The sequence below is a fragment of the Planococcus citri genome, chromosome 1, assembly GCF_950023065.1.
Source record: "Planococcus citri chromosome 1, ihPlaCitr1.1, whole genome shotgun sequence".
NCBI classification, from domain to species: Eukaryota; Metazoa; Arthropoda; class Insecta; order Hemiptera; family Pseudococcidae; genus Planococcus; species Planococcus citri.
Genome location: NC_088677.1, coordinates 59,550,828 through 59,578,148, shown reverse-complemented (window position 1 = coordinate 59,578,148; position 27,321 = coordinate 59,550,828). Strand labels below are relative to the sequence as shown.

Here is a 27,321-nt window from a genome sequence, read left to right as displayed (position 1 = left end):
CAAAATGTTGAAACAGTTTCGGTTATACCTACTTAGTTTTGAACACTTTTAGATAGTACGATCGCGCTGTCTCCTTAAACCTCAGACCCTACCCTTTGGTCAACTTTTCAAAGCTGACACCCAGTAGCGGTCACTTTGATAAAAATTGAATAAAAGCTTCTAATTTTATTTTGATGTAAAATCGAACCCAAAGATGGTGTTCTAATGGCAAATCAACATTAAAGAATGTAAAAAAAAGAGTAAATTAAGTGATGAATTTTCCAATTGTGGCCAATTCAAAACCTCAAGACATATCAGTGTACAACTATTACGATCACGCCGTCTCCTTAAACCTCAGCCCATACCCCTTGGAAAATCACTATATTGGACTTTCCATTAGCGGACACGCTTCAATATCTCCCTCAATATTGAATGCACAACTACATCTTCTTGAATCTCAAATCTGAGACCTTATCCTTTCACTTCGTATATTTACAAAAAAAGGCTATAATTTGTTTATCACATTCTATCCAATTGTGAACTGATCAAAAATAATTGTCGTTCTAAACTTTTGGAAAAAATAACCTATTTCTAACATTTTGAGTGACGATGAAACAACTGAAACAAGACGTTTGAATCTGAAGTCGGGTGCAGAAAATGGAAGCGTTCTTTTTGATCTCAACTCTTACTTGATTGTTCTTTGTGTCTAAAATAAAATAAGTTATGGTATTTTGTGTCATTGAATACCTTCTAGGTATTATGAGGAAAAATGAAACATTACTTACTCTTTTTTTTGTCTCATAAAAGACGTTAAATATCCTTGTTCTAATAAGAAGTTGAGAAAAATGTCAACATTTTCAAGTTCGAGCGATGGCGTCTGCAGAATACATTTAAGCTGCTTATATCTGATATCGTTATTTTTTAGCCGTTGTTTGGAGTTGAAAACGCATTTCAAAAAATTCTCTTTTTTTTGAATAAATTTCATACATTATACTTACAAAGTGTTGAAAAATTTGACATTTTAAAGATAGAAATAGAGCCACAAAAATTGTATATTCTATTGCTTGGTACCAAAACAAAGTACGATTAAGTAACAAAGACTGGAAACAGCCATATATTTGACTTTCCATTGGCGGACACTTTAATATCTCCCACAGTATTGTGTGTCCAACTACATTTTCGTGAATCTTGGACCTCATCCTTCTCACTTCGTATGTTTACAAAAACGCTTCTCATGAATATTGGAATTGAATTGTGAACTTATCAAAAATAATATTGTTGTTGTAAACGTCTGGAAAAAATAACTTATTTCTAATATTTTGAGTGATATTGAAACAATTGAAATAAGACTTTTGAATCTCAAGTCTGGTACTGAAAATGGAAGCGTTCTTTTTGTTCTTAGCTCTTACTTGATTTTTCTTTGTGTCAAAAATAAAAATATGGTATTTTGTGTCATTGAATACCAAGGTATTATGGTGAAAAAATGAAACATTACTTACTCTTTTTTTTTGTTTCATAAAATACGTCAGATAGCCTTGCTCTAGGTAAAAGTTGAAAAAAATGTCAACATTTCTAAGTTCGGGCGATTGACGTCTGCAGAATACATTTTAAGCTACTTAGTGCTTATTATCTGATATCAGTTATTTTTTGGCCGTTGTTTGGAGCTGAAAATTAATAATTTCAAAAAATTCTGTTTTTTTGGATACACTTCATACATACGGAATGTTGAAAAACTGTTTAGATAGTTTTGTTGAACATTTTAAAGGTAAAAATAGCACAAAAAGTGTATTTTCTATTGGTTTGTACCAAAACAAAGTACCTACGAGTAAGTAACGAAGTCTGGAAGAAGCCATATATTTGACTTCCACTGTCAGAAACTCTAATATCTCCGACACTTCCAACAGTATTGAGTGCTTAACTACATTTTCTTAAATTATAACTTACCTCTTCACTTCGTATAATTACAAAATCGCTATAATTTCTTTATCATATTCTCATAGATATTGGATCCAATTGTGAGGTGATCAAAAATAATTGTCGTTGTAAACTTTTTGGAAAAAATTACCCATTTCCAACATTTTGAGTAATATTGAAACTATACTGAAACACGACTTTTGAATCTGAAGTCTGGTGCAGAAAATGGAAGGTTTTCTACTGTACTTAAGTACCTACATATGTATTTATTCTTCGGGTGTGACTGGTCATCCGCTAACCTATAAGCGAACCAAAACGTTCAGACGTAATGAATACGTAAATTAATTATATGTAACGCAGTGCTATACATATAACTCACCAAATTGGTAACGACGCATCGAAAACAGTTCAAGACTTTTGATTCTCAAGTTTGGTGCCGAAAATGGAAGCGTTTTTTTTGTTCTTAGTTCCTACTTGATTTTTCTTTGTGTCTAGAATAAAAATATCAAAGATGGTATTTTGTGTCATTGAATACCTTCTAGGTATATTATGGGGAAAAAATGAAACATCACTTACTCTTTTTTTTTTCTGTCTCATAAAAGTCGTCAAGTATCCTTCAGTGGCGAGGCGTGCGTTTTAATACTGGTAGGGAAGCAAAGTTGTAGTGACAATTTTCAAAAAATGAAGTACATACTCAAACTTCCATCCCTTGCAGAAATTCCTTGACAGTTTTTGTTAGTAAAAAATCTGACAGTTTTTTCGTCACCATCTAAGGATGTAAGTTACTGTTAGTCAAATTGTTAGTGATTTGACTGAAAATTACTCATATTTACTTTGTGAATGTAAAAAATGGAAATATATGGCTTGATGATTGAACTTGAGTGCTTCCCTGTAAGCTGCAGTGCTAGAATTGAAGAATTCTTTCCAAAAAAAATTTAAAAAACCTAAAAAATTTTCCACCTGGAGTGGGGATCGAACCCGTGATCTCCAGCACACCACTGTGTTATCCACCTGACTTACCTACTAGACCACTGGAGCTGATGGAAGGATTGGCGTTGAATGCTTTTATATGCACCTTTCAACACTCTGGACTTTGAAAATGTTCTAGTAGAATGATTTCAACTTTTTTTTTATCATTTACCAACATTGTACCACAAGCTGAATTTTGGTATATTGGCATATTTTTATACCCTGAACACGAATCCTGGGTGTACCCCACTTGTCCCTGGCTTTCTGCCCCCATTGTGGATTTTAACCCCCAAATGAGGTTTTTCTCCCGTATCTCCTCAAATTGCGGTTCTAGCCCAAAAATGGAGTCTATAAAAATTGTTCCACGTCAAATTTCCCATCAGATGGCCTACGAACCAACTTCGTCCCCCCGGGGGGGGGGGGGGTGGACCTGCAGTCGATTGAATATAGGGGTTTTTTGAATATGATCCACGATAGCTATGAAGGGTCATGGAAAGAGGTACTTCCCACTGGAATAATTTGAGGTCATAATCCATTTCCTACACTTGTGTGAGGTCAAAATTGTTGTAAAAACACATATTTCATACCTACCTATCAATTATCATGGACTCATATTCAAAAACCCCTTATATTAGATTGACTGCAGGTCCACCTCCCTCAGGGGGACGAAGTTGTTTTATAGATCATCTGATGGTGATAGGAAATTTTTTGTACAACAACTTTCATAGACCCCCCCCCCCCATTTTTGGGGTAGGACTGCAATTTAAGGGGGTAGGGGAAAACCTCATTGGGGGGCTGAAATCACAATTGGGGGAAAGGTCACTAGGAACCGGTGGGACACTAAGGAATAAGGATTCGTGTTTAGGGTGTTAAAATGGACCAGTATACCAAAATTCAGCTTCCCCCTGAGCGTTTTATTATTCGATGCTGATTGACTCTGGGTCCACCTCCCCTTGGGGGGACGAAGTTGGTTCATAGGTCATCTGACGAGAAATTAGACGTAGAACAACTTCTATAGACCTCATTTTTGGGCTAGGACCGCAATTTGAGAAGATATGGGAGAAAAACCTCATTTGGGGGGCTAAGATCCCCCTAATGAAAAAATAAATATCTAAAAATATAAAAAAGTGTCGCAAAAAGCAATAAATAAAATTTTTTGAGTCGTTGTTATTTTGCATTGTGAGCGAGAGTGAGTAATTGTTGGTAATTGTCATCACACTAGAAGTGACTATCAGAAACATTTAGACGCTGTCATGAAACTAACCGTAACTGTAAGTAACTATCAAGTAGCCACCTTGTCTCTGACAAAAACTGTTGGTAACATTTGGAAATCATCAAGAAACTAACTGTTACTGAGTACAACTGTCAGCAATTGATGAAAAACTGTTAATTACTAACAGTTCTTAACAGTAACTGTTATAAAATTGTAAATTACTGTCAGTCATTGTCACAGAATTTCTGCAAGGGATAGCCTATAATTTTTAAATCAAGGTAATTTGTATAACAAAAAAAAGTAACAATTGCACCTCGTCTCATCGCTCTCGATTCGGATCTTACAGAGCTATGAACGCGCGCATGCGCATAAAACGCAGAACCGTAAATATGAATTAGCAAACAACTAGAAGCAACTAGCGAGTTGCTTCCAAAGAATCACCGTTCGACGCTCTAACGCACGCGTTAAGGATGGCAAACATGATTCTTTTTTCCCTTGAAACTGGTTTTTTGGAAGCAATGTACAGTTTGCTTCCAACACACAGATTTATGATTTTTGTAGGTAATAGAAAGGGTGCATCGGATGACATTTGAACAAGATAGTATTTTGGATTGTTTTAAAATATTTTTTCATATTTTATTGTCAATTTGTACTGATATTTTTTAATTAATATAATTTTCTACAACTCGGAAACTTTAAAGGGAAGCATTGCTTCCCTTGCTTCGATGGACGCTTCGCCACTGGTATCCTTGTTCCATCAAGAAGTTTAAGAAAAAAAATGTCAACATTTTCAAGTTTTTAGCGATGGCGTCTGCAGAATACTTACATACATACAAAGTATTGAAAAACTGTTTAGATAAGTAGTTTTGAACATTTTTAAGATAGAAATAGCCACAAAAATTGTATTTTTCTATTGATTTGTACCAAAACAAAATATGAGTAAGTACCTATAAGTAACAAAGACTGGAAGAAGCCATGTACTTATGTATTTGACTTTCCATTGGCGGACATTTTAATATCTACGACATTAATGAGTGCCTAACTATATTTTCTGAAATCTTACGACCCCCTTCACTTTGTATATTCACAAAAACGCTATAATTTCTTCATCTCACTCTCATAGATATATTGGATCCAATTGATGAGCTGATCAAAAATAATTGTTACAGCTCTTGAGAAAGCGTTATTTTTGTTTTCAGCTCCTACTCGATTATTTTTTGTATCCAAAATGAGAATATGGTATTTTGTGCCATTGAATGCTTTCTAGGTATTATGGAGGAAAAAATGAAACATTAAATTACTTACTCTTTTTTTCTGTCTCATAAACAAATTTTCAACAAAAAAATAATACCGAATTATGTTGGCTGTTTTCGTTTTGTTTTGTTTACACTGCATTTTCAACTCGAACCGAACATGTTATCAGCCCATATGCCATAAAGAAGAAATACCTAACTTGTGTTTGGTATTCGTAAAAAACTAAAAATCACGAATTTTTGAATTTATTATTTAAATTTAATTATATGACAGCACAACTATTCATGTCAACTGAATGTATTTTTCGGCCCTGATACTCATTGCTACAAAGATCAAACCTAGAGATGTGCACTTTTCAGAAAAGTAATTTCGGTGAAATGAAAAGTGAAAAGTTCATTGAAAAGTGTGAAAAGTTGTGAAAAGTGTGAAAAGTAAATCGTGTGAGTCTCATTTTAAAGCTCTCCGCAAGAGCTTCAAATTGATGTATTTTTTGCCTATCTAAAACACAAAAAAACAAAATCATTTTTTTCCACGTAATTAATCGAATAGTGGTAGTTTTGAGCTTTTCTAGAGCCTCTAACATTTTTGGGGTTTTCAGTTTTGAAAAAAATGTAGTGAAAAATATCAAAAATGGGTGCTGAATTGCGAAGGTGGAGGAGTGGAGAGAGTGAAACTTGATATTTGACTTCATTAATGAGATCAGTGATCTCTGATGAGTAAATTGATTGGTCACTCGATTTTTTTTTTAGTAAAAACTGAAAAGTGAAGTGAAAAGTAGAAACTTTTCTTTTCAACTTTTCATTGAAAGAAAAGTACTTTTCACTTTTCACTTTTCAGACTGCACATCTCTAATCAAACCAGATTCGTCAAACGACTGACCAAATGTTAGGTACCTATATAGATAGCTGAATACTGGTAGGATGAACAAGACTTTTTATTAATAAAAATACGAGTAGTTTAAATTCAGATTTCTTTTAAAATTGATAATTTTTCAGCAAAATTTTAGAACCATCAACCAATTATGGTGAAAGCAAATGCAAAAACTATTTTGCAATCAGCGATTAGCTGCTGGCTTGTTTTCATCTTTATAGATGTACATATATTAAATTTACATCCTTGTTCGCTCGCTTCGATTTGAAGAGACGAGGTCCTCAGCCCACAGGAAGCTCAACAGCCGTTACTAGCCCCAACCACGTATATCTGTACCTCGCAAATTTTTCTCAGTTTGTTCAGCGACACTGCTACAGTGAATATTGCCGGACATGAATTGTAAAAAAAAGAGAAAATGAAAAATTTTCAAGTTCAAAACAGACTTGTAAATTCCGAGCTTCGCTGTATCAACACCGTTGAAAAAATCAAAACAGAAGTTTGCAGTTTTCAATTAGTGAAGCCAGATTCTTAAGTGATTAATTTTCCAATTGTGGTCGTTGTAAACTTTTGGGAAAAAATATCCTATTTATAACATTTTGAGTGACATTGAAACAACTGAAACAATGCTCCTGAATCTCAAGTCTAGTGTATGGCACCGTGGTAATAGTTGCAAGCTTGATGGACGACAGGAATGTACGTCGGGGCCCGTGGCTCAAAATTACAAAACTATAAAAAGTTACTTACTGCCGTTATTAGTTAACAATTGAAAAATACAATAAATTGTTGCTTGAGTAGGAAGTTCAACTCTCCAAAAGGGTTAAAAAACCATCACTGAAAATTATTGCTATAATTATGTAGTCTGTTTGTCAAAATCAATAAACGCCAACTGACGTTTTCCCATATGGTGTCTGTCCACTAAACTGATTTGAGCGAAAAAATTTACTTGCTTTTTCACCAAAAAACGACAATCGAAAAATACATTTTCCTTACTTCATCAGTAAATTCATAAAGATATCAACATTTTTAAGTTCGGGTGATGGCGTCTGCAGAATCATGGAATATTCAGCTATGAAAATGAGAGTGTTGTGTATTGAATCGAAATTATGATGGCATGTAAAATGTCTTAGGTGGACTTCAGCTCTTGAAATGTCTTTTAAATTCAACTGTTTTTTTGTTTTATTTTTTCGTTTTAGGCTGATCTTGTTTCGTTCAAACGTATTAGGTACGAGACATTTCGAACAATTTTTTCTTAAACAGCTTTCGGGGGGGGGGGGGTGCTGTGACAATAAAAATACCTACGTACACGGTAGGTATACGCTGAAATAGAAGAGTTTTCAAATTTAAACGCAAACAGGCCCACGAAATCAAGTTGTACGAGGTTTTTTTTTTTTGTTTTTATTATTGACTTTTTTGAGTCCAGTGTGTCTTCAACACACAAAGAAAAAACCCCTCTCTGCAAAAAGTATGTATACGTACTTATCTAAGGTGGTGTATAGGATTAGATGCACGTTTTTTTTTCCTTTCGTGTTCTGTGTAGCTTGTAGTAGTTGGATAAAATTTAACTATCGCATCTTATAGACTACACTTTCAGCTATATTTTCCACTATTGACGTTTATAAAGACGTGTAAAAAATCATCAGTCCTACCACACGAAAAAAATTTTTCAGAAAAAAACTCACAGTTTGGTTCAATTAACCTTATCATTAGGTTAAATTGACCAATGAAAACAATACACCAGAGTTCAGTTCACTATTTTTTACACGTTGATAGTGAAAAATATTGTTGAAAGCACACTCTACATGATACAATATTCAAGTTTTATGCAAACCAATCACAAACCACACACTGGACACAAAAAAGTCAATAAAAACCAAAAAAAAACCTCGTACAACTTGATTTCGTCGGCCTGTTTGCGTTTAAATTTGAAAACTCTTCTATTTCGGCGTGTACCGTGTACGTAGGTATTTTTATTGTCACAGTTTTTTCCCCTCACAGTCTTCTTCTTTCACAAAGCATGGTAAAGTTTAGATATAAACCGTACAATCTTTCGTATTTTTTTTTTCACCACCGTAGTTATTATTCTTTTCTCATTTTGTTCATTTTTTTTTCGGCTACGATTACTCGTCTGGTTGTTTTCGTCGTCGTTGTCGTTTTTTTTTCATCGCTGTCTTTTAACGTCTATGTGTGTGTGTTCATAACGAAAAGTACATTTTAACACGAATACGAAAATTACGATTTTAATCTTCGTTAATAAAAAGTTATTCGTTTCAAATGGTAAACTTTTTAAAGTTAGTTTGCCAGATGACGAGAGAAGGGTGGTAGGGCTGAAAGACGCACCGTAAACGACAACAAATAACAGTTTAACTTTCAAACAAGAGAAATAACGTTACCAAATTCGTCTTATACATAGTACGATGAGGAATTTCACCATTTTGCCGCCACCGTTATCGTCGTCGTCGTCGTCGCCTTCATCGTCGTCGTGTTAGACTTGTACAAAATAACGAGTTTTCCTCTTTCTCTCGCTATGTGTTTTTTTTTTTTTTCATTCGCTAATTATTTCACCCTAAAAGAACATCTCGGCTGGAATTTTTCCACCGCGTCAACGCTATTGAAAGATTTCCACGACTAAATTCTCTCTCTCTTTGCGCTCGCGTTTCGTTATAGGTAGTTAGTTAGGTACATGGAACATACCAGGGTGAGAGAAAAGTTGTATTTTTAAACGCCTCGTGCTTCTGCTTGGCTTTTTCGCGTTTTTCCTTTAGCTATGTTTGCTAAATACGCGTTATTGGTAACCCACGAAGTGTACGAGGAATTTTAAACGTGAAAAGGAGAAAATTTCGTGTAGGGTGGAAAAGCTGGCTCTGGCTGAAAAAAAAAGAACAACCTACGCGTTACCCAATGTTACGTTTTAATCAGCAAATTAACTTTTCGCCGTGTACGAAAAATCATCATCGCGCTCTCGCGGTTCATTTTACCAGCGCAGCGTAATTTAACGCGAACGAATGATTTGTACGATAGTTTTAGTACGAGTACAGTGAAGATGGTGAATTTTTTAATGCTTGTTTGTTTGTGTGTGTGTGTTTAAAGAACAGCAGCGGCGGTGTGGAATTAACGAACGGTGAAAATTTAAATATCATTTTCGCGAATCGAGAGTGTACTACGAGTACCTACGCTCGCTGTGTTCATTGTGGAAATTTAATTCCTTCCAGACGAGCATACGTCTTAATCTCTCGTACTCTATCTTCTCGTTCTCTTTCCTTATGCAGTCTGTTGATTATTCTGGCGCAGCGTCGACAGCTACGGCGATGCTGTTCGAACAACATTCGAGTATTGTAATTTATGTCGGTAAATATTTGGAGAAAATCACGAATAGTATATACCGGATCGTCGAAATTGCTTATGAATTTCGCGTCGTGCTGCGGAGAAATAGGTTGAGAGTGGAGAAGAAATTTTCTCATAGAAATGATGGCGTGTCTCGACGTCGTCTTAAGCGTTCGACTTATGTACGTAGGTACTTGGAGACCGAAGAAAATGGATGCGATTTTTTTTCTTTCGTTTGCTAAGTGACGAGGAAATTGATGCAACGAGATTGTGTGCAAAGGGTATCTGAAATTGTCTCGGAGTTTGTGAGCTTTCATTAAGCTCTCGTTTTATGCATTAAATTATCTGTAAAATGCTGAATTCATCTTACCAAAGAGGAAACTTTTGGGGAAGTCCAATATTACGGTGAAGTTCGACTTCACGAGGGGACTTCTGAAATCCGTGATTTTAAGGAGCATGGTCTGAAACCCTGATAATCAGAATTTTGGTGCTTAAACTGATTTTTAGGCAAATTTTTGATAATCTAAAATTCACAGTTTTCGGTCCTTGTGTTTTAAAAAAATTCATTTATTCAGTGAAAATGATGAAAATAAGTCCCGAAGCAAATATGAACTCCCTCGAACCGAATTTCACAATTTGGGGCTATTCCGGAGCCTCCAGCATGATTTTAAATTTCTCCAGAAATGGCGTAGGTAAATTAATTTGGACTATTAAAAATCACGCTGTGGCTTCTTTTCCACCCGATAAACGAGTTAATCCGCATTTCAGTCGATTTCCAGAAAGATATCTCCTATGATTTTTTGAATTTTGAATTTTTGCCCTTATTAAATTAATTGTGGGCTGGTCAAAAAAGCGCACTCGAAATGTCCGCCTGAGTGTCTTAAATGTGGGTAAGCTCGTTGAACCAGTCGAGAAAAGGCCACAATTCGATTTTCAGCGGCCCAAATTAATCCCCGCGTCTTCTAGAAAAATCGAAAATTGCGCTGCAGGCTCCAGAGGGTGACCGGAAGTAACGAAATTTTATTCGTAAGAGTTGGTTTCAGATTCAGGACCAATTTTCATCATTTTTTATTCATAGATAGACGTTTAGAAACAAAACAATTCAAATAACAAGACTTTAAAAAACTTACACATCTCGAAGTTTTTCGCTGATACTTCCGATTAAGGTGGATAACTTTTCCACATCAGTCTCCACATCAACTAGTCTAGGTAAACGACTCGTGCGAATTATGCCGCTGCCGTCGACGGATTCAGAGTATACTTGCGCTCTCCTAGCAGGTAGGGTCATCTCGAATTCTTGAGTTCTAATTCTCTAAATATACCAAGTACAAGTTGTTAGATGTAAATAGAATACTAGTAGCAAACACAACTGTACGTGATCAAAATGAACACAAATATCAAGTACATGTTAATATTGTTAATAGATACTAAATACAAATGAACGTGATCAAAAATTAATGAAGTTTTGCTTTTGGAGAAGGTTTCAAATTTTGAAAATAAAGAAGGGCATCTTGTGAAGAGAAAAAAATTTACAGATTGCATTCTTTCAGCTTGAAATCTTAAAGGGAGATTTTATGTTCTGTAAAATGTTATGTATGTGATGTACTACTGGAATTTCCTTCTAGCCCAGTCAAATAGCGGAGAAAAATAGGTGAACCCAAACATTATTGCGATCAAAGGTTTTTTTTGGTGAATATTGTGTAGGGTGGTGTGCTGAACAACATACTAAAAGTCCTCGCCCCTACCGCTCGAGCTAACCCCACCACAGTGGATCAAAGCCCCCCAAAATCAGTTTTTTGTCAAAAACTTCTAAAATATTGACTTTTGAGTAAAATGAGCTCAGTGGTGATTTTATGTCCTCTCCAATACCTATCAAATGAGCTATCGACCAACTCCCTAGCCCCAAGGGAGGTGGCGCTGCGACCCCTCAAAGCGCCACGATTTTAATAATTTCACAATTTACAACGTAGGACTTGGAACCTGATCTAATTGATTAAATTGAGTCAAACTTGGGGAATGGGATCCTTTTGAGAGCTAGAGTTGACCTCTGGAGTGGGAAGGGTCAAAGTTGAAAATTACCAAAAGGTCATTTTTTTTGGAGGCGCATAATATGACCTCAAATAGATGAAAAGGGTCCAAAATCATATCATTGGTCAGTACTCCCATTGTGATAAACATATTCAAATTTCAGCTTCCTAGGTCATCTCCACCACATTTGAGGCAAAATTAAGGTAGAAACTCCCTATCTTATTGCCCCTGTTTTTGGCTTTTTCCACCTTAAAAAGAGTGGGAATTATATAGGAAGCTGAAATTTGGATATGTTGATCACAATGAGGATAGGGACCAATGATATGGTTTTGGACCCTTTTCATCCATTTGAGGTCATATTATGCTCCTCCAAAAAAATGACCTTCTGGTAATTTTCAACTTTGACCCTCCCCACTCCAGAGGTCAACTATAGCTCTCAAAAGGATCCCATTCCCCAAGTTTTAGTCAATTTAATCAATTAGAACAGGTTCCAAGTCCCAAGTCATGAAATTTCAAAATATTAAAATAAAATTATGTCACTTTGAGGGGTCGTAGCGCCACCTCCCTTGGGGTAGAGAATTGGTTGACAGCTCATTTGATAGGTATTAGAGAGGAGATGAAATTATCACTAAGATCATTTTACTCGAAAGTTGATATTTCAGAAAATTTTGACAAAAAACTGATTTTGGAGGGCTTTGATCCACTGTTGAGGGGGGAGGGGGTTAGCTCGTGGTGTAGGGGCGGGGACTTTTAGTATGTTGTTCAGCATACCACCCGCCTACACGGTATTCACCAAAAAAACCTTCGATCGCAATTATGTTTGGGTCAAATTGAATTTTGACTGGACTATATCATGAATCGAGCCAATAGGTACAGGTTACTGTAGGTTGATTTGATTTGGTATACATTTCAAGTAGATGATCATTTTCTCGGTAGTTTTTTTGCGAAATTTTGAATGTATGGGCGCGATGTAGAATTGCAATTCTTTCGCATTGGAATTTGGTATACACTGAATGTAGTTCTTAAATGGTTGTTGTCCGTCCATAATACTGAATATTTTGGTGTGGAAGAATATTTGCATGAAAACTATTCTCAATTACGTGTCGATGCATGCATTTTAAACAAATTGACGTTTTCTGCACTCACTTGCGTTTCTTATTGGGTCGCCGAACTCCGTATAATGGAGTCGCATCATCTTTATGCCGATTACGAAAATGTTTGTGGTACGCTGACATGGATGCTGACAATTGTACTTGCTTTACCTGGTCTGTTGTGGTCCGTTTGAATTTCTCCAGAAGTAACCGAAATTAAATTGGATTAGGTATTAAAAATCATATGCTGTGGTTTTTTTTTTGCCCTGATAAAACGATTTAATCCGCATTTCTGCCGATTTCCAGGAAGATAAATTATTTCCAGTGCTTTATTTTGAATTTTTTCCCCTTATTAAATTGATTTTGCGTTGGTCAAAAAAACACACTCGAAGTGTCCGCCTGAAAATTATCTTAAATGTGGGTAAGCTCGTTGAACAAGTCAAGAATACGCCACAAGTTGATTTTCAGCTTCCCAAATTAATTCCCGCGTCTTCTGGAGAAATCTAAAACCGAGCTGCAAGCTTCGGAGTGACCGGAAGTAATGAAATTTTATTCGAAGCGTTGCTGTTTCAGATTCAGGACCGATTTTCGTAATTTTTTATGCATAAATATGCATTTTAAGAATGAAAAACAATAACACTAGTCACTGAAACTGGTCAACTTTGGATTTTCAAAAATTTGATCTAAAACAAAGACTCTTATTTTTTACTTGTAGGAATTTCATGCCACTTTTTCAATGTCTTTTTCATTTGCTCTTGCATTGGGTTTCGATTAGTTATTGATGCGTGATGTCATTTATCTAGTCAGACTCTTAGTCCTGACTCAAATGAGTAAATTTCGAGTAATATTGAATCTGATCACAAAATAGATATATGCCTGTACCTAATCACATGATAAAGAAAAAAAACTAACTCCAATTGTATTTTACTTTGTTTTAGGTGAGTTCAAATTTCCATCGTAAAGAGTAATAAAATATAGAACATGCGCCCTCATGTATTGAAATACGAGTAAGTAAGTCATTCGATGATCTATACTCGCTTTAGTTGACGGAACGAGGCGATTATCATTCATGCTTCAAACCTTTTAGCGTATTTCTTGATCATTTTATTGACGTTTAATAATTGATATTTTGAACTCGAGTGTTTTTTAAGTATACTTACTTTTCTCGCTGAAATTGGATATGATTTTTAAACCTTAGGTAAAGAACTCAAATTTTCTCGTTTTTACTTGTATTGAGCTTCAAGTGATTGGAGATGTGGTAATTTGTGTATGTACTTTTCCGCATTTCCAATGTTTAATGGTTTCTCAAAATGACACATGTCAAGTTCCAAAATCTTAATTTTGGATTCAACAACTCTATGAATCTGAGGATTTATCTAGAGCATTGAATTTTCAAGAGGTTGGAAACTTGACTGAAAACCGCGAATGAAAATTATTAACTTACTTTTGCTCTACGTGGGACACAATCTCGCTCAGTTAACTACCGGAAATCGATTTTGTTTTCGTGGCGGGATACTACCCTCTTCTTTTTTCGGGACGGTGCGATCCTGTTCTGGGGCGGAGACTTTTATTATACATAAATGTAGTAGCGTGGATCCCGGAGAAAAACGTGTTGAAAGATTTTGACCATATTCTGTGGAAACCTTCGTCGTTCATTTTGAGTTTAACTTCGCTAAAAAAAAATTTAGCTCTAGAAGTGCCCATGGAGGAGAGATATATTAGGTTCTCAAAGAGGGAACATTTTCGGAAAAAATCGTGGATTTTTCGCTTTAGCCTCTCTGAACGTGTCTTGGGAAAAATGGCTTAGTTTTAAATGATTCATGAACTGCAGTCTTCCGAATTAAATCTTTATCCGAATTACCTACTGAACAAGGTAGATTTTCTGGTTCTGGTGATTTTAAATGTTTCGAAATCGCCGAAGTATTTTTTCTCACAAAGTATTTTTTTGACGCTTCTTATGCCTACTCCACACACTTGGTGCACCAGGTCAATAATTTCGTATTCAAATTTTTCTGGGTTTTCGCGTTTCACTTGGCAGTAAGTGTTATAAACCAGTGTTTTTTCCTCTTTTAAAATGGGTTTACCTTTTTTATGCTTGATTGTGACGAGTTCTGCAGCACTTGATGACTCGGGAAATTCACTCGAATTCGCAATAGAATCACTCATTTTAAATATTATAATACATTAATTTAAAATTTTATTTTCAATCAAAATTCCAAAAACTAATTTAAAAAATGTAAAAATTGTAATTGATAAGTACTTGATCATATTATTTAAATTATTATAATACTTGAAACATTTTTACTTAAAAGACTATAGACGATAGATACGGCGTCTTCGGTGTTAATTACGTTGTCTTTTCTCCTTTCTTCTCCTTGAATTGTTGGAGAATTTTTATTTTTGCACATCGTAATTAATAATTATCCAATAGGACTTTAAAATCCTGATTCTAGTCGGTCGGGCGAAAAAAAAATGTGTGTGGTGTACGTGGACTTTATAATGTTGCTAGGTCGTCTAACCGAATGGCACACATATACAGTTACCTTACAACGAACCAATAAAACAATAGAAAAGACACAGATAGCAACTCTTCCATTGCTGGATGGTTAGTTACTCTGGGGAGGTAGGCAGTTATCTCTCCCAAAGCCATCATTCTCTTGTCCTGAGGCAGAAAAGGGACGACGAAGAGTCTATGCAATGCGATCAAAAATTCAAAGTCGACTTACTGTAAAATTTAAAATATTACTCACCATGGCTTATTTTTGAAATTTTCTAGCGAGTAGACAGCTAACCTCGAGAATGTAAAAGGGTGAAAAAATCCATATACTTACTTCTCTATCCGATGGCGGAGCCACAACAGCTGACTGAGGGCCTGCGACAATAGCTGGAACGATAGCTGGCACCTCTACGACAGGATCCTGAAAATTGACGATTTTACTCTGGCATTCGTAGAAGTATTTTCTACAATAGCAGTTCTTAGAAACGCATCCTCCGCTGAGGTTAAGAAAACAATTGGATGCAATAGGTTTTCACCTGATCTGATGCGTTTGAACACATCAGTGTAGTCCTTCAAATCATCGTTTTTGAGGAAAACGTAAATGAGTGGAAACTCCTAAAAAAAAATAACTACTCACGATGTAATGTTGTGACGAGAAAATTACCAAAATACGTTTTACTGAATCACATTGAAATTCCTCATAAGTTTTGCGAAAAACCGGACTCTTTGGGGATAGGTAAGGATTTCACTTTACCGCCAGTAATTTTTGATCCAGAACAGCGAGTGCTTGTTTTGTATCGTCATCGTCAATATTCATTGAAGAATTCGCACCAACCATAGAGGGTAATAGGATTTGAGAGATTGGTTAAATTCACCTCCCTCAATAATTCTTTAGATATTTTTGTTGCTGGTAGGTACCTTTACAATTTTTGGGTTTTCAGGGTTCTACTGAGCTGTTGAAAATTAGCCCAACGCTTATTTTTGTGTAAATTCGTGTTTTGAGACTTTTCCTTCTCAAATTGTAGGTAAGGTACCTACTTCGCAATTGAGCCAAAACATCGAAAGATATCATTTCTGATGCTTAGGAAATATTTCGGAATACAGTGGTGCAAATTTTTCGGTCATTATGGTCAATTTCAGAAAACCACAACTGTAATTTTTTTTGATACTTTTCTCGAGTTTTTAAAATTGGCAATAATGACCCATAACATTGGTACCACTGTATGTATTCCAAAGCATTTCACCTATTTGCAGAAATGATTCTTTACGTCTTGATTTAGCATAATTGATGCAAAAAATTTTCGGAAGATAAAATTTTTGAAGCTCAAATTTACTCAAAAATATTGCTATTTGCGATTTTTTAACCACTCAGTAGTAGTTCAACAGTGGACTCGGATTTTGAGGGCAATGGTCCAAGTCGACGCAGAATCTCAAATACTATCATTTGGACCGGAGTCATTTTTCCGTAACGGGTTAGGTATAGGGGATTGCGAGAAAAATTACAATTTTATCGACATGGGTCCCCTCTTTGAGAACCCTCATCTCCCCTCCCGAGGCATCTCCGGAGCTAAAATTTTTCTGGGTCAAGTTCGATTCAAATTGAAGGTCTCCACTGAATTTGGTTATAATCCTTCAACAAATTTTTTTGTGGTCTATTCCAAGATACGTTATCTTTTTTTCAGACTACCCTTTTTTTTTTTTTTGTTCTACACAAATAATTCTAATGCATACCAAAAGTAGGAATACATCTTACCATTGACTATTTTGTGTTTCCTAGCTTCCCATTGTGAGGATGCACGTACGGTTCGGACTTTTGAATTTTGATTGCCTTCTCACAAAGTGCGTTGTCGCAACGTAAGCGACCAACGCGCGCATTCTGAGACGCCTCAGCTCGTTTTACGTAATCGAAAAAACAGACACCTACTTCGGAACGGTGTTTTAAGACAAAACTAACGTTAAAGTGCGAGTGGTCGTCGAGCACATTCATTACGTAAGGTAGTTATTTTTTATTGAAAAATTGAAAATAGAAAGAGAAAAGTAAAAAGTACCTATGCACTCAATTGCTATCCGATTGAATGTTTTTCCAGGGAAAAGTTTAGGTGATTTTGATTGTTGAGGATAAATTGAATTAAACAATTTATTTTTTGGAGGCGAGGGATCACACATTATGTGCACTCCTTGTATTATAATTTGAGTAATGAGTATGTTCAAAAAGTCACCACGAACCACGATTTGGTTACTCGATTCTGCGAGATTTACTCGCAATTTTATGAAGAAAATCATCTTCGATTAACTTTAGAAACCAAACATAAACAACAGGCCTCGGAACTCGTCGACAGCTCGTCTTGTGTTATTTGTGTAAGCAGCACGAACTGCTACATTGGGCCATTATATGCACCATGAGAATGGAGAAGGCATTTGAGGAGAGTAATTTGCTGTACATGGTGATGAGGTAGTTGCGTTTGGTAACCCTGCTCTAATTTATACACGCCGTTAAACGGCTGACAGGTAGAAAAAGCTCGGCAGCTTGAGAGACTGGGTTGGGAATATAGGCGAAAAGGGCGGCGAATTATAAAGAGAATGAGAGATTCAGTCGAATACAACACCATACTACTACTACCTACTACTACATGTGCAGCATACTGCATACTCTAACGCCAACTGTAGGTAGTTGTATGTATTCGACAAACGTTTATTACATGTTAAAATGTTAATCGTCGGTAAAATGTAAATATGTCACACGCAACTGCGCGCCTGCCGCTCACGAGTTATACCATACCTACGACGACGAGCCGGGTCCAATGTGTTTAAATTAATAACCCGATGTTTATCTGCGTAATTATAAAACGAGAGAAGAGAACCGGTGGGCGTAATTGATGTTTTCGCACTTATCTTCGGTAATTTTACTATACTATTACTCGTTTTGCTTCGCGTCGCCTTATGTACGTGTGGGTACAGTTGTACTCGAGTCTTTGGGTGTTTAAAATTAACGTATTAAATATTAATAACTAAATATACTTACTTGCTTACTACAATGTTTCTGTGTAAGAAATATAGTAACCAATATTCGAGTACTAGCTTTGTAAATGTGAATTAGACACTTTTTTTCTGTTAACTAACCTTTTTCTAGCTAAATGATCGACATTATCAGTAATAGCGCCACTACTGGTGCACCCACGAACACCCATCAGCAGCAACACCAGCAGCAATACAGAAGGGGTTCTAAATCAACACTAATTACTCTCCACGATAGTATTCGGTGTTCTCTTTTTCATTTCCTTTGCTCGGTTTACTAAATTCATCACCTTTCTCCGTCGAACGCAACGCAATGTACAGAAAATCGTGTGTAGATGGGATTTTGAATAGAGCCTTTAATTCACTCATTGAAAACGTTTCTGGTTTACGATTCACGTTAACTCTCCGCCCACCTCACCTCTTGCTGTCCTACGTAACGTAGGTTAGGTAGGTACCTACTGTACCTTGTAATAGCATTGCAGCCTTTTCCATGGCGATGGCGTGTAAATGAAAAGCGCAACCAGCGGCAGAAATATGGAGAAAAAAACCCCTTCGAGTACCCGGAAACCAAAATCTAATACCTTTGTATAGAGCGAATGTTACTGGTTAACAAGGTCTTTAACGAACGATTGAATTTCATAAAACGATTAATAATTCGCCTTTTGCGCACCGCTCGACTCGTTCGTCGCGTACAGAGGTGCACCGTGCGCTTACTTAACTACTCTCATTTACAGACACACATGGAAACCTGATAAATGCTCGGGATTGATGATCACGAAAAACTCGTCGTCGTAGGGGTGAGTTTTTCTCTTTTTGCTCACCTCTAGTGAAACCACTTCGATTGTATTTCACCTAGGTCATGTTTTATGAGACCGATCGAGTTGCTGAAAATACGAGTATGAAGTGTATCGTTTATGTGGACAAAATGGTGGAAAATTTCGCAATTTTATATTGAAGTTGAAGAATTGGTGAAGTATTCAGAAACCGCCCCCGGGGGGGGGGTAGAAGAATCCCACGGGAATTTTTAAAAATGATAATAGTGAATAGTGCATCGTCTTAAAGTATAGTGATTGATATTATCGATGTCTGCTTTGATAGCGTATAAAAACTCGAAATATTACAAATGAGGAGGTGGATAGCAAAACGCAATAACTCCAAAATTACGAAAATTGAGTTTGATATCTATCCTTATGTAAAATTCAACGGGGAATCCATTCCCGGTGTCAGATTTTGTCCATCAGTTGAATATCATAGCGCAATCGAGGAAAACAAGTCTGATTTTAGAGCTAAATGCATTGAAAAATGAGATTTTGTTTGCAAAACGCAATAACTCCACTACTTTTTATACATTTCAGTTGCGCAGATGTGGTAACACTGTTTTTTTTCATCGGGTGGGTACTGAAAATCGTTGGGTAGGAGTTACTTAAAAAAATGGTGCTTTCGTTGCCACTCTCTGAATGCCATATCACACACAGGAATTGTTTGAATTTCACATTCCAGTTTTTTAATTGTTTTTTATCGAAAATTCTCGATTAAACATCAATTTTTTCAAATAAAAAATACGTTTTTTTTGCAGAAAAACACCAAAAAAAAAATTTTGCGTTCAAAACGCAATAACTTTTTTTTCTTTTCCTCACTGTGCTTACCCAGGTGACCGAAATTTTGAAATTGAGTGGAAATTTTATTTGTGGCACCTTCCCCTTTCATTTGACACCAATTTCGGAACTCGACCCCCCACCCTTCCCCTCCTGACAATTTTTCCTAATTTCCCAAAAAAACCAAAAATGGAGTTATTGCGTTTTGCTATCCACCTCCTCAAATGATCTGCACCATATTTGATGCATAGGTAGTTACTTAGTTAGGTACATCTAATGAGGTTCATCTTTTGTATTCTTAAACTGTGAAAAGCAATTGCGACAGCGACGATGTTTTTTGGTGAATATTTTATTTTTTTATTTTGTTAGGTACCTTCGACTAATTCGAGCTCTTGAAATACAAAGTCGATTAATTTGGTGTCTAGCCCAAAAAGTTATTTGATTGTTTGTAGAACTTGCGTTTCTTCGGATAATCTCCGATGAGATTCTTGATTCTTGAACAAGTTTCATAATCTGTCTCAAATTGTTGACCAGCAATCAAATGAGAAAAATCATCCTTCGCCGCATAGTTGTTTTTTAAATTTTGGGATGGCTGGTGTTGAACTTTTCAGTGATCGCGGAGTTGACGGTTCTTTTGAACAACGCTGCATTAGCTCCTTCAGCTCAGAAGAGTTTGAAATTATGCCGAACTCAGAAAAAAAAATTACATACTAATTTCTTGAAAAAAATCGTGGTTTTTTGCTCGAAACTGTTTTTTTGGGAAATGCTTCAGAGATGTCTTGAGATTCGGCGTCGACCTAGGCTACTTCCATCAAAATTCAACAGTGATCCGACCTTTAGAATTCTACTGAGCGGTTGAAAATTTGCTGATCCCGTATTTTTGGTAAAATTCTTTTTATACTAGTAAAAATGTTCTATCTTCTAATATTTCGCATTAATTAGTCGAAAAATATCATTTATGAACCCGAATAAAATATTTTGAAACGCATGTTTTGCCAATTTTTTGGTAATTTTTGTCAAATTCAAAAACCCTTGAAAAATTGGTCAATTTTTTTGCTACTTGTCTCAATTTTTTAAACATTGCGATAATTATGACCAAAGAATTAATAAAAATAGTACTTACCTAAAAAAAATTTACCTATTGATTTTTGCTTTTTTTTGAAATTGACGGACCTTAAAATTGGCACCACTGCGTTCCAAAATATTTTACTAGTTTAGAAAATATGATATCTGTCGTAATTAACGCGAAATATTACAGAGAAAAATACCAAAATACTAATTCATCCCCCAAAAAAAGAACGATTAGTAAATTTTTAACCGTTCAGTAGAACCCTAATAGTGGTCCAAGATTTCGATGGGAATTACCTAGGTCGTCGTAGAATCTCAAGTACTTTTTTCCCAAAACAAGTTGGGTAAAGGCTAGAGCGAAAAAGCTACGATTTTTTCAAAAATTTCCCCTCTGAGGACCTGTATTTCCTCTCTAGAGGCACCTCCAGACCTGAAAACTTTTCTGGGTAACATTGAACTAAGTTGAAGGTTTTCACTCAATTTGGTCAAAATATTCCGACGTTTTTTTTTCTTTTGCAAACCACCTTTAAGTAGGTACTTATAGTTTTGGAAAAAAAAATTGAAAAATTGAAAAGCAGTCGAGTTTCTGTATGATTTGAATTGTAAATGATTTGAACCATGGACAGTGGACACTCTTGATATAACTGAGTAGGTACTAGGTAGTACATATATATAGTTCACTCTAGAACAGGCCGACGGATCGGCGATACAAAGTGTCCGCGGGAGGGGGGTTGGTTAATCTAACGTTGGGTTGTGTTTTCAACTTGACAAGGTGCGGGAGGGGGGTTGGTTAATCTAACGTAGGGTTGTGTTTTCAACTTGACAAGGTGTTCTAAAGTTATTTGATGAATTCAATTTCTCGAATTTTCGCAAATTCTTGTAAGCTCAAATTTGGCTCATGATGAATTGTCAGATTTCATTTATAAAATGGGATTTCTCAACTTCTTAACGTTTTTGTGGAAATTCCCGCCCAGATGTGTACTTGAAAACATGAGTTTTTTTTTTAGGAACTTCGCATTGAGCTTTTTAAAAAAAAATTTCTGAAACTGAATATCAGAGAATCCGTAAAATTCTCTGGCCATAGTGAAAACTTCATTCAAAAACAATTTGCGATGAGCGATAGCTTTCTCGCAATCAGTATATCAAAGTGACAAACGAATGATCATTTTGTTAAGAAAAAGTTACTGGCAGTTGATTTCTCGTCAATGATGATTTGAAATTTTAGAGCGGGATTCATAAAAAAAATTGCATGGTACTCGTACAATAAAAGGAAGTGGAACTGAAAAATCAGAATTCTTTTTTAATTGATGCTACATGTCCAAGTTGAGATTACGTTGATTATTCCATCTAAAGTTGTTTAGTTGAATGTTCTAATTTACGAGAGACTTTTTCGACTTTATTTTTTTATAATAGGTAGGTAGTAGTAGTTACATTCTACTTTATAAATTATTTAAAAGATCAAGAAATGAGAAATCAGCTGCAAGTTGATATTTAAAATCGAACTTAGCAACCAATGCAACCATTAACCAATAAGTATGATGAAAGCAAATGCAAAAACTATCTTGCAATCATTTCAGGCTGGTGATATGAAAAGCCTAGAAAAGTGATAAACTCTTGATTGAATATATGTACTTGCTAAATGGTTTGAAGCGCATAAATTAACACCAAATCTCAATAAAACGAGTATTGTCCATTATCCGTTTAGAGAGGTTGTTCCAGATCTGAGTGGTAGTTGCTTCCTGCATGAATATTGAATGTGGAGGTGTTAGTTGCCACTGTAGCCCAATCAATCAGGTTGAAACTGTGAAATATCTGGGAGTTGTCCTGGATTCAAAATTGATGTAGGGGGAACATACTCGAGTTTTGCAGTCAAAATTAAGAAAATTAAATGGGTTGATTTACTATTTAGCTGGATTTTTTTCCTCTTTCCATATGAAAAAAATTTATTATGCACTGTTCCAACTCAGTTTTGAGGTATGGGATTTTAGCATGGGGGCGAGCTGCGCAACAGTACCTTGAGCCAATTAGACGACTGCAGAAGCACGCAATCAGAAATGTAACCGGTTTGGAAAGAAGAGATTCAACTGTTGAGGCATTCAAAAATTTGAAAATCTTGAATCTTGATCAAATTTATGTGCAGGTGTCGGCAGTATATGTGCATGAGAACAGAGATGCTTTTGGGGTTGGTACATTGAGGAGGGAGGGGCTGCGAAGTGCTGGCTTAGGGCCAGACCTCCGCTCATGGAAACAACAAGAGCAAATTTATGCAGATTCTGGTCTGATATTTTTCTATGTTTGTGTGTCCTGTAAAGGACAAGGAACCACGACGACGACGACGTCAGTTACGTAACCTATCGATACTCGTATATTATTGTATGTTATAGAGAAAGCCCCGCCGTTCGCGTCTTGGACGCATTGGTGTGTGGATATTTTAGTATTTGCAATTTGCATGTAAAAGAAAAAAGGAAATATACCTCTGATCTTGTTATCGCGAGTTAAAGGAACCAAGTAAAGAGGATCGATCGAACGATCCTTGACGGAGCGTCCGATCGTCATAAGAATTTTACAGGTTCACCTTGACCATATGGAGGGGTGGTTATATGAATCCCTCCCTAGAGGGGAAGCTACGTTATAACCACCAGAGGGGCAATTATGACGATTACCACCTCAGGCGGTTAGGCCATACTTGTTTATCACAATCTTTAATCATTTCTTTGATTTCAACGTTTTTAACACATACCTACATGTACGTGTACTTTTCCAATTCTGCGATTTTTTTTTAGCGTCTGATGCTGTAATAAGAACTAAAACAAAACAGGATTTTCATTGCAATAGATTGAATAATTCCGAACATATCGCGAACCTTCTTCTCCTGCTCTCATTATGGGACAAAATGCATTCTTTTCCTGTTTATTTTTTGGGCACCAAATATGAAAAATTCCGCACCTCAGTGCTTCGTGTCATTTCTACACTTGATAAAAAACATCTCGAAACAAAAATTGAGCAAAATCACTCTATCAGTATAGAAATTGACCAGCATTTTATTTCAAAAAGTTCTTCTCAAAATTCTTCCTTCTCCGCCTAAAGAATTCGTTTGTTTGGTAACACACCGACAAGTATGTGTTATTGAATTCACCTGTACACCAATACCAACCACCGAGTAACCGAATTTTCGGGGTTATTAGCAGGAAGAGAGTGGTGTGAAAATGGTGAAAAATACCAAAACGCCGTAAATATTTTATGTAGATGGTATAAAAATGGCGTAGGTATGATGCTGAAGGCATCGTGCGCATGTTTTTTTATAGCTGGTCAGTGTCTGAAATATTTATCATTTCGGTGATTTATTCGTGAAAACACGTTGACTCTTTTGTGTAGCTCTCTTTTATGTGTCTTGGGCCTTTGAGAAAATAAAAGAACCTGTGTAAGTTATAGGATACGTTTCTTCCTACTAGTGGTAAGTAATTATTGATATCATCATTTAGCTGGCATTCGAATGTGTACCTAATTCGTTTTCCATTAGATGGTATTTTTTGAGGAAATTTTCTCGAAATGCCCATTTACAAAAATACCCCCCCCCCCCTCTTCGAGAATAAAAATCTCAGATAATTCAATCCATTCAAACTTGTAGTATTCAAGCTGATGAAACTTTCTTGTATCAAAAAAATCGCAAACTCATCCCTACCCTGTTTTTTGCTATCAGTTTTCCTGTCTCCTCGCTGTTGAAGTTATGCTAAAGGGTAATTTTTTTGGTTACCCAATTTTCGCATTTGTTTGTGTAAGGTCAAGTCGCCAATCCAACCTTTCAAAAAATTACTTGCTCAAACGACAGTTTTGAATCAATTTGTGTGATGCTGAGGTTCTATGTATTTGTTCATTTCTGAAGCTTTGTTTTCAAAGTCAACGATGAAAAGGGGGATCAATTAGAGTTACTTTTTGTGAGATAATTCCACAATCAACGTTTATTATCGATCTATTAAAAAAAGTTAGGGTAGGCATGTTGTCGACTCGGGTTCATCTTGAAAACTCACCCTACGCATTAAACTGATCCGCGATGTGTATTTTGTAACGCTTCGCAATTACATAGTATCGATCGGTCTCGAATGAACAGCTTTATCGCCCTCATATAGTATATAGAGTATAGTTAAACCGATGAAGCCAAAGAAAGACTTAATACAAGATCAAATTACCGCGCCCATTCCTTGTCTGTGCTATGCCCATAGTCTAATAGTCGTTCACACTCACACATACGAGGCGACATCTCGAAGAAAGTACGTATGTATTGAGGTGCTTAACTCAGCTACTTTAATATCGTTCGCGAACAGGCTTAAACATCTGCAATAATTTCCGCTCGAATGGAAATAAATAAGAAATGGCCATGCGCCAAACACTATAATATAATAAAATACCTACTACAATATAGTGTAAAGGTATAAAGTAATAGGTATGTAGTAGTTTCTTAAGTAGAGTACTATAGAGAGATAGTACGTAGACGAATATTAGGACCCGATTTTCATTACCCAACGTTTTAACCAACTGACTATTCTATTCTACTGTCGTGTTATTGAATTACCTGCTCGGTGTGCCGATTCGAAGACGACTTCTGAGAGATGCCGAATTACCTCTGTTTCTCTCGGCGACATGATTTTCTTATATTATTCGCCCTCTTATATAATGCGACAAGAATTAAGCAAAAGCGGTACAGCAAAATGCGTAGTTGATGTTTCATTATTATTATTACGATTATTAATTATCACGTCAAAGTATATTTACGCCGATTTCAAACTTTTCGCAAAGGTTTTCTCTCTTTGAACGTTCGTTATTCGTCGTGTGTTATTTTATCGTCGTCGTCTTCGTCGTAGCAGATGAAGAACTTGTGACTGGAAATTTCAACACGCTAGCATCAAAGCTTCTCCGGTATATTTATTTTTAAAAAAATACAAAATTTTCAGTCGCCAACCCTTTCTAAGCGGTCGAAGAGGTGAAGAAAGGGAGCAGACTGGTGAAAAATAACGAGAATTGAGATCATGTTTCAAAATGAGCGAAAATATCGTCTGTAATGAAGGACTCGTGACGAAGAACGATGAAAAATAACGACTCGATTGTACGAGGTATTATGACAAAATTATGACGAAGGAATGGGAGAAAAAAGCGAAAAGCAAATTTCGATAAATTTTCATATTACAGCGAAGTGAATATTGGTATCGTGTTGCTGCGCTAAAGAACATTATCAATTGTTTTTATCATTGGGGTTTTGTTCTTGGAAGCAAAATATGTAGTGTGATTTGTCGTATCAAGGTGTATATGAATTTTACTTTCTGGGTAAATTTTTCTATAATTTGTGATTTGTGGGTTATTTTTCCATTTAGAGAAGGGGGGTTTCAAGATGTTAATTTAACCTTAGGTATATATGTATTTTAGGGTGGAAATCGGAAACGAAATCTCGAAAAGTGCGAATCAACAGCTGCATTTGAGCCTCATAAATGCGTTTTTTCTTCCTCATGTCGGAGTAAACTTCTAACAGGATTACTGAAAAGATTGTTTTCGAATTGGGGCTCTGAAAATGATTCAAGTTTCTAAAAGTTGATGGATTTTATGAAAAAATAAGTATTTACGATCTGCCAATAATGGGATTTTTACCCACTTATTATCGTCATTATTTTTTCCAAAGTTTTGGAACTACAAAACGTGATAGGTTCCTGAAAAAAGTAGTGGGTAATTTGCATCTCTTTGTTTACAATTTTTTGAAAATATAATATTTTGAATTTAATATTATAAAGATCAGGTAGATACAGGGCTGGCACTTTTTCATTTTCCCGCCCGGTGCAAACTCTAAATGTTCATAATTTGGTGAAAAGTGTGAATCACTTTTGTAAGGGGGGGGGGGGGGTAAACAAAAAGCACAAAAATCTTGTAGACGATTAGCTGTGATGAAAGGAAAGAGGTGAGATTGCAGCAGTACCACTGCGTTTTTTATACAAACACCTGAGCATGGAAAGAAAACTGAAAATGTTTCTATTGTTTTGATTTTTCAAATTCTGATATGGATTGAACAAAATTTCGAATTGAACTTCAGAATTTCTTTTGAGCTGAAAAAAATCGATTGATCCCTTAATTTTTAATGAATTTTTGATATTTAATACAAAATATAGCTTCAAACTCCCCATCTTCCAAAATTGGTTTTTGAGATCGGCCCAATTTTTTCACAACTTTCTCAAGTACGCATGAGGGACGTTTCAAAAATATAAAAAATTACATAATAGATCAGATTTCATTCAACAGAATTTTCCAAGTTCGAAAAAATTCAATAGGCAGGAACTCAGGGTCAATTTTCAACAAGAATAAAATTGAATGATTTTTAAAAGAAGAGAATGATGAAAACTGGAACTCCGAAAAAATATTGTGAGCTACCTTTAACTATGTATGTAATCAAAAAAGTATAATTTGAATTCGAATCATCATATCAGTTTTGGCATTTTTTTGGGGAAGGGGGTTTGTATAAAAACTTGT

General features: G+C 35.8%; 1 protein-coding gene across 1 annotated transcript in view; it reads right to left on the bottom strand.

Moving 5' to 3' along the window:
* Positions 1-10,646: 10,646 nt before the first annotated feature.
* The window catches only part of LOC135835465 (uncharacterized), a 28,822-nt gene continuing 12,147 nt past the window's right edge, over positions 10,647-27,321 (bottom strand). The window contains exons 11-12 of the mRNA XM_065349732.1: positions 15,471-15,633; positions 10,647-10,832 (exon numbers count right to left, since the gene is read on the bottom strand). Coding sequence (XP_065205804.1) covers positions 10,647-10,832; positions 15,471-15,633 — 349 coding nt within the window. The remainder of the gene's footprint in view (positions 10,833-15,470; positions 15,634-27,321) is intronic.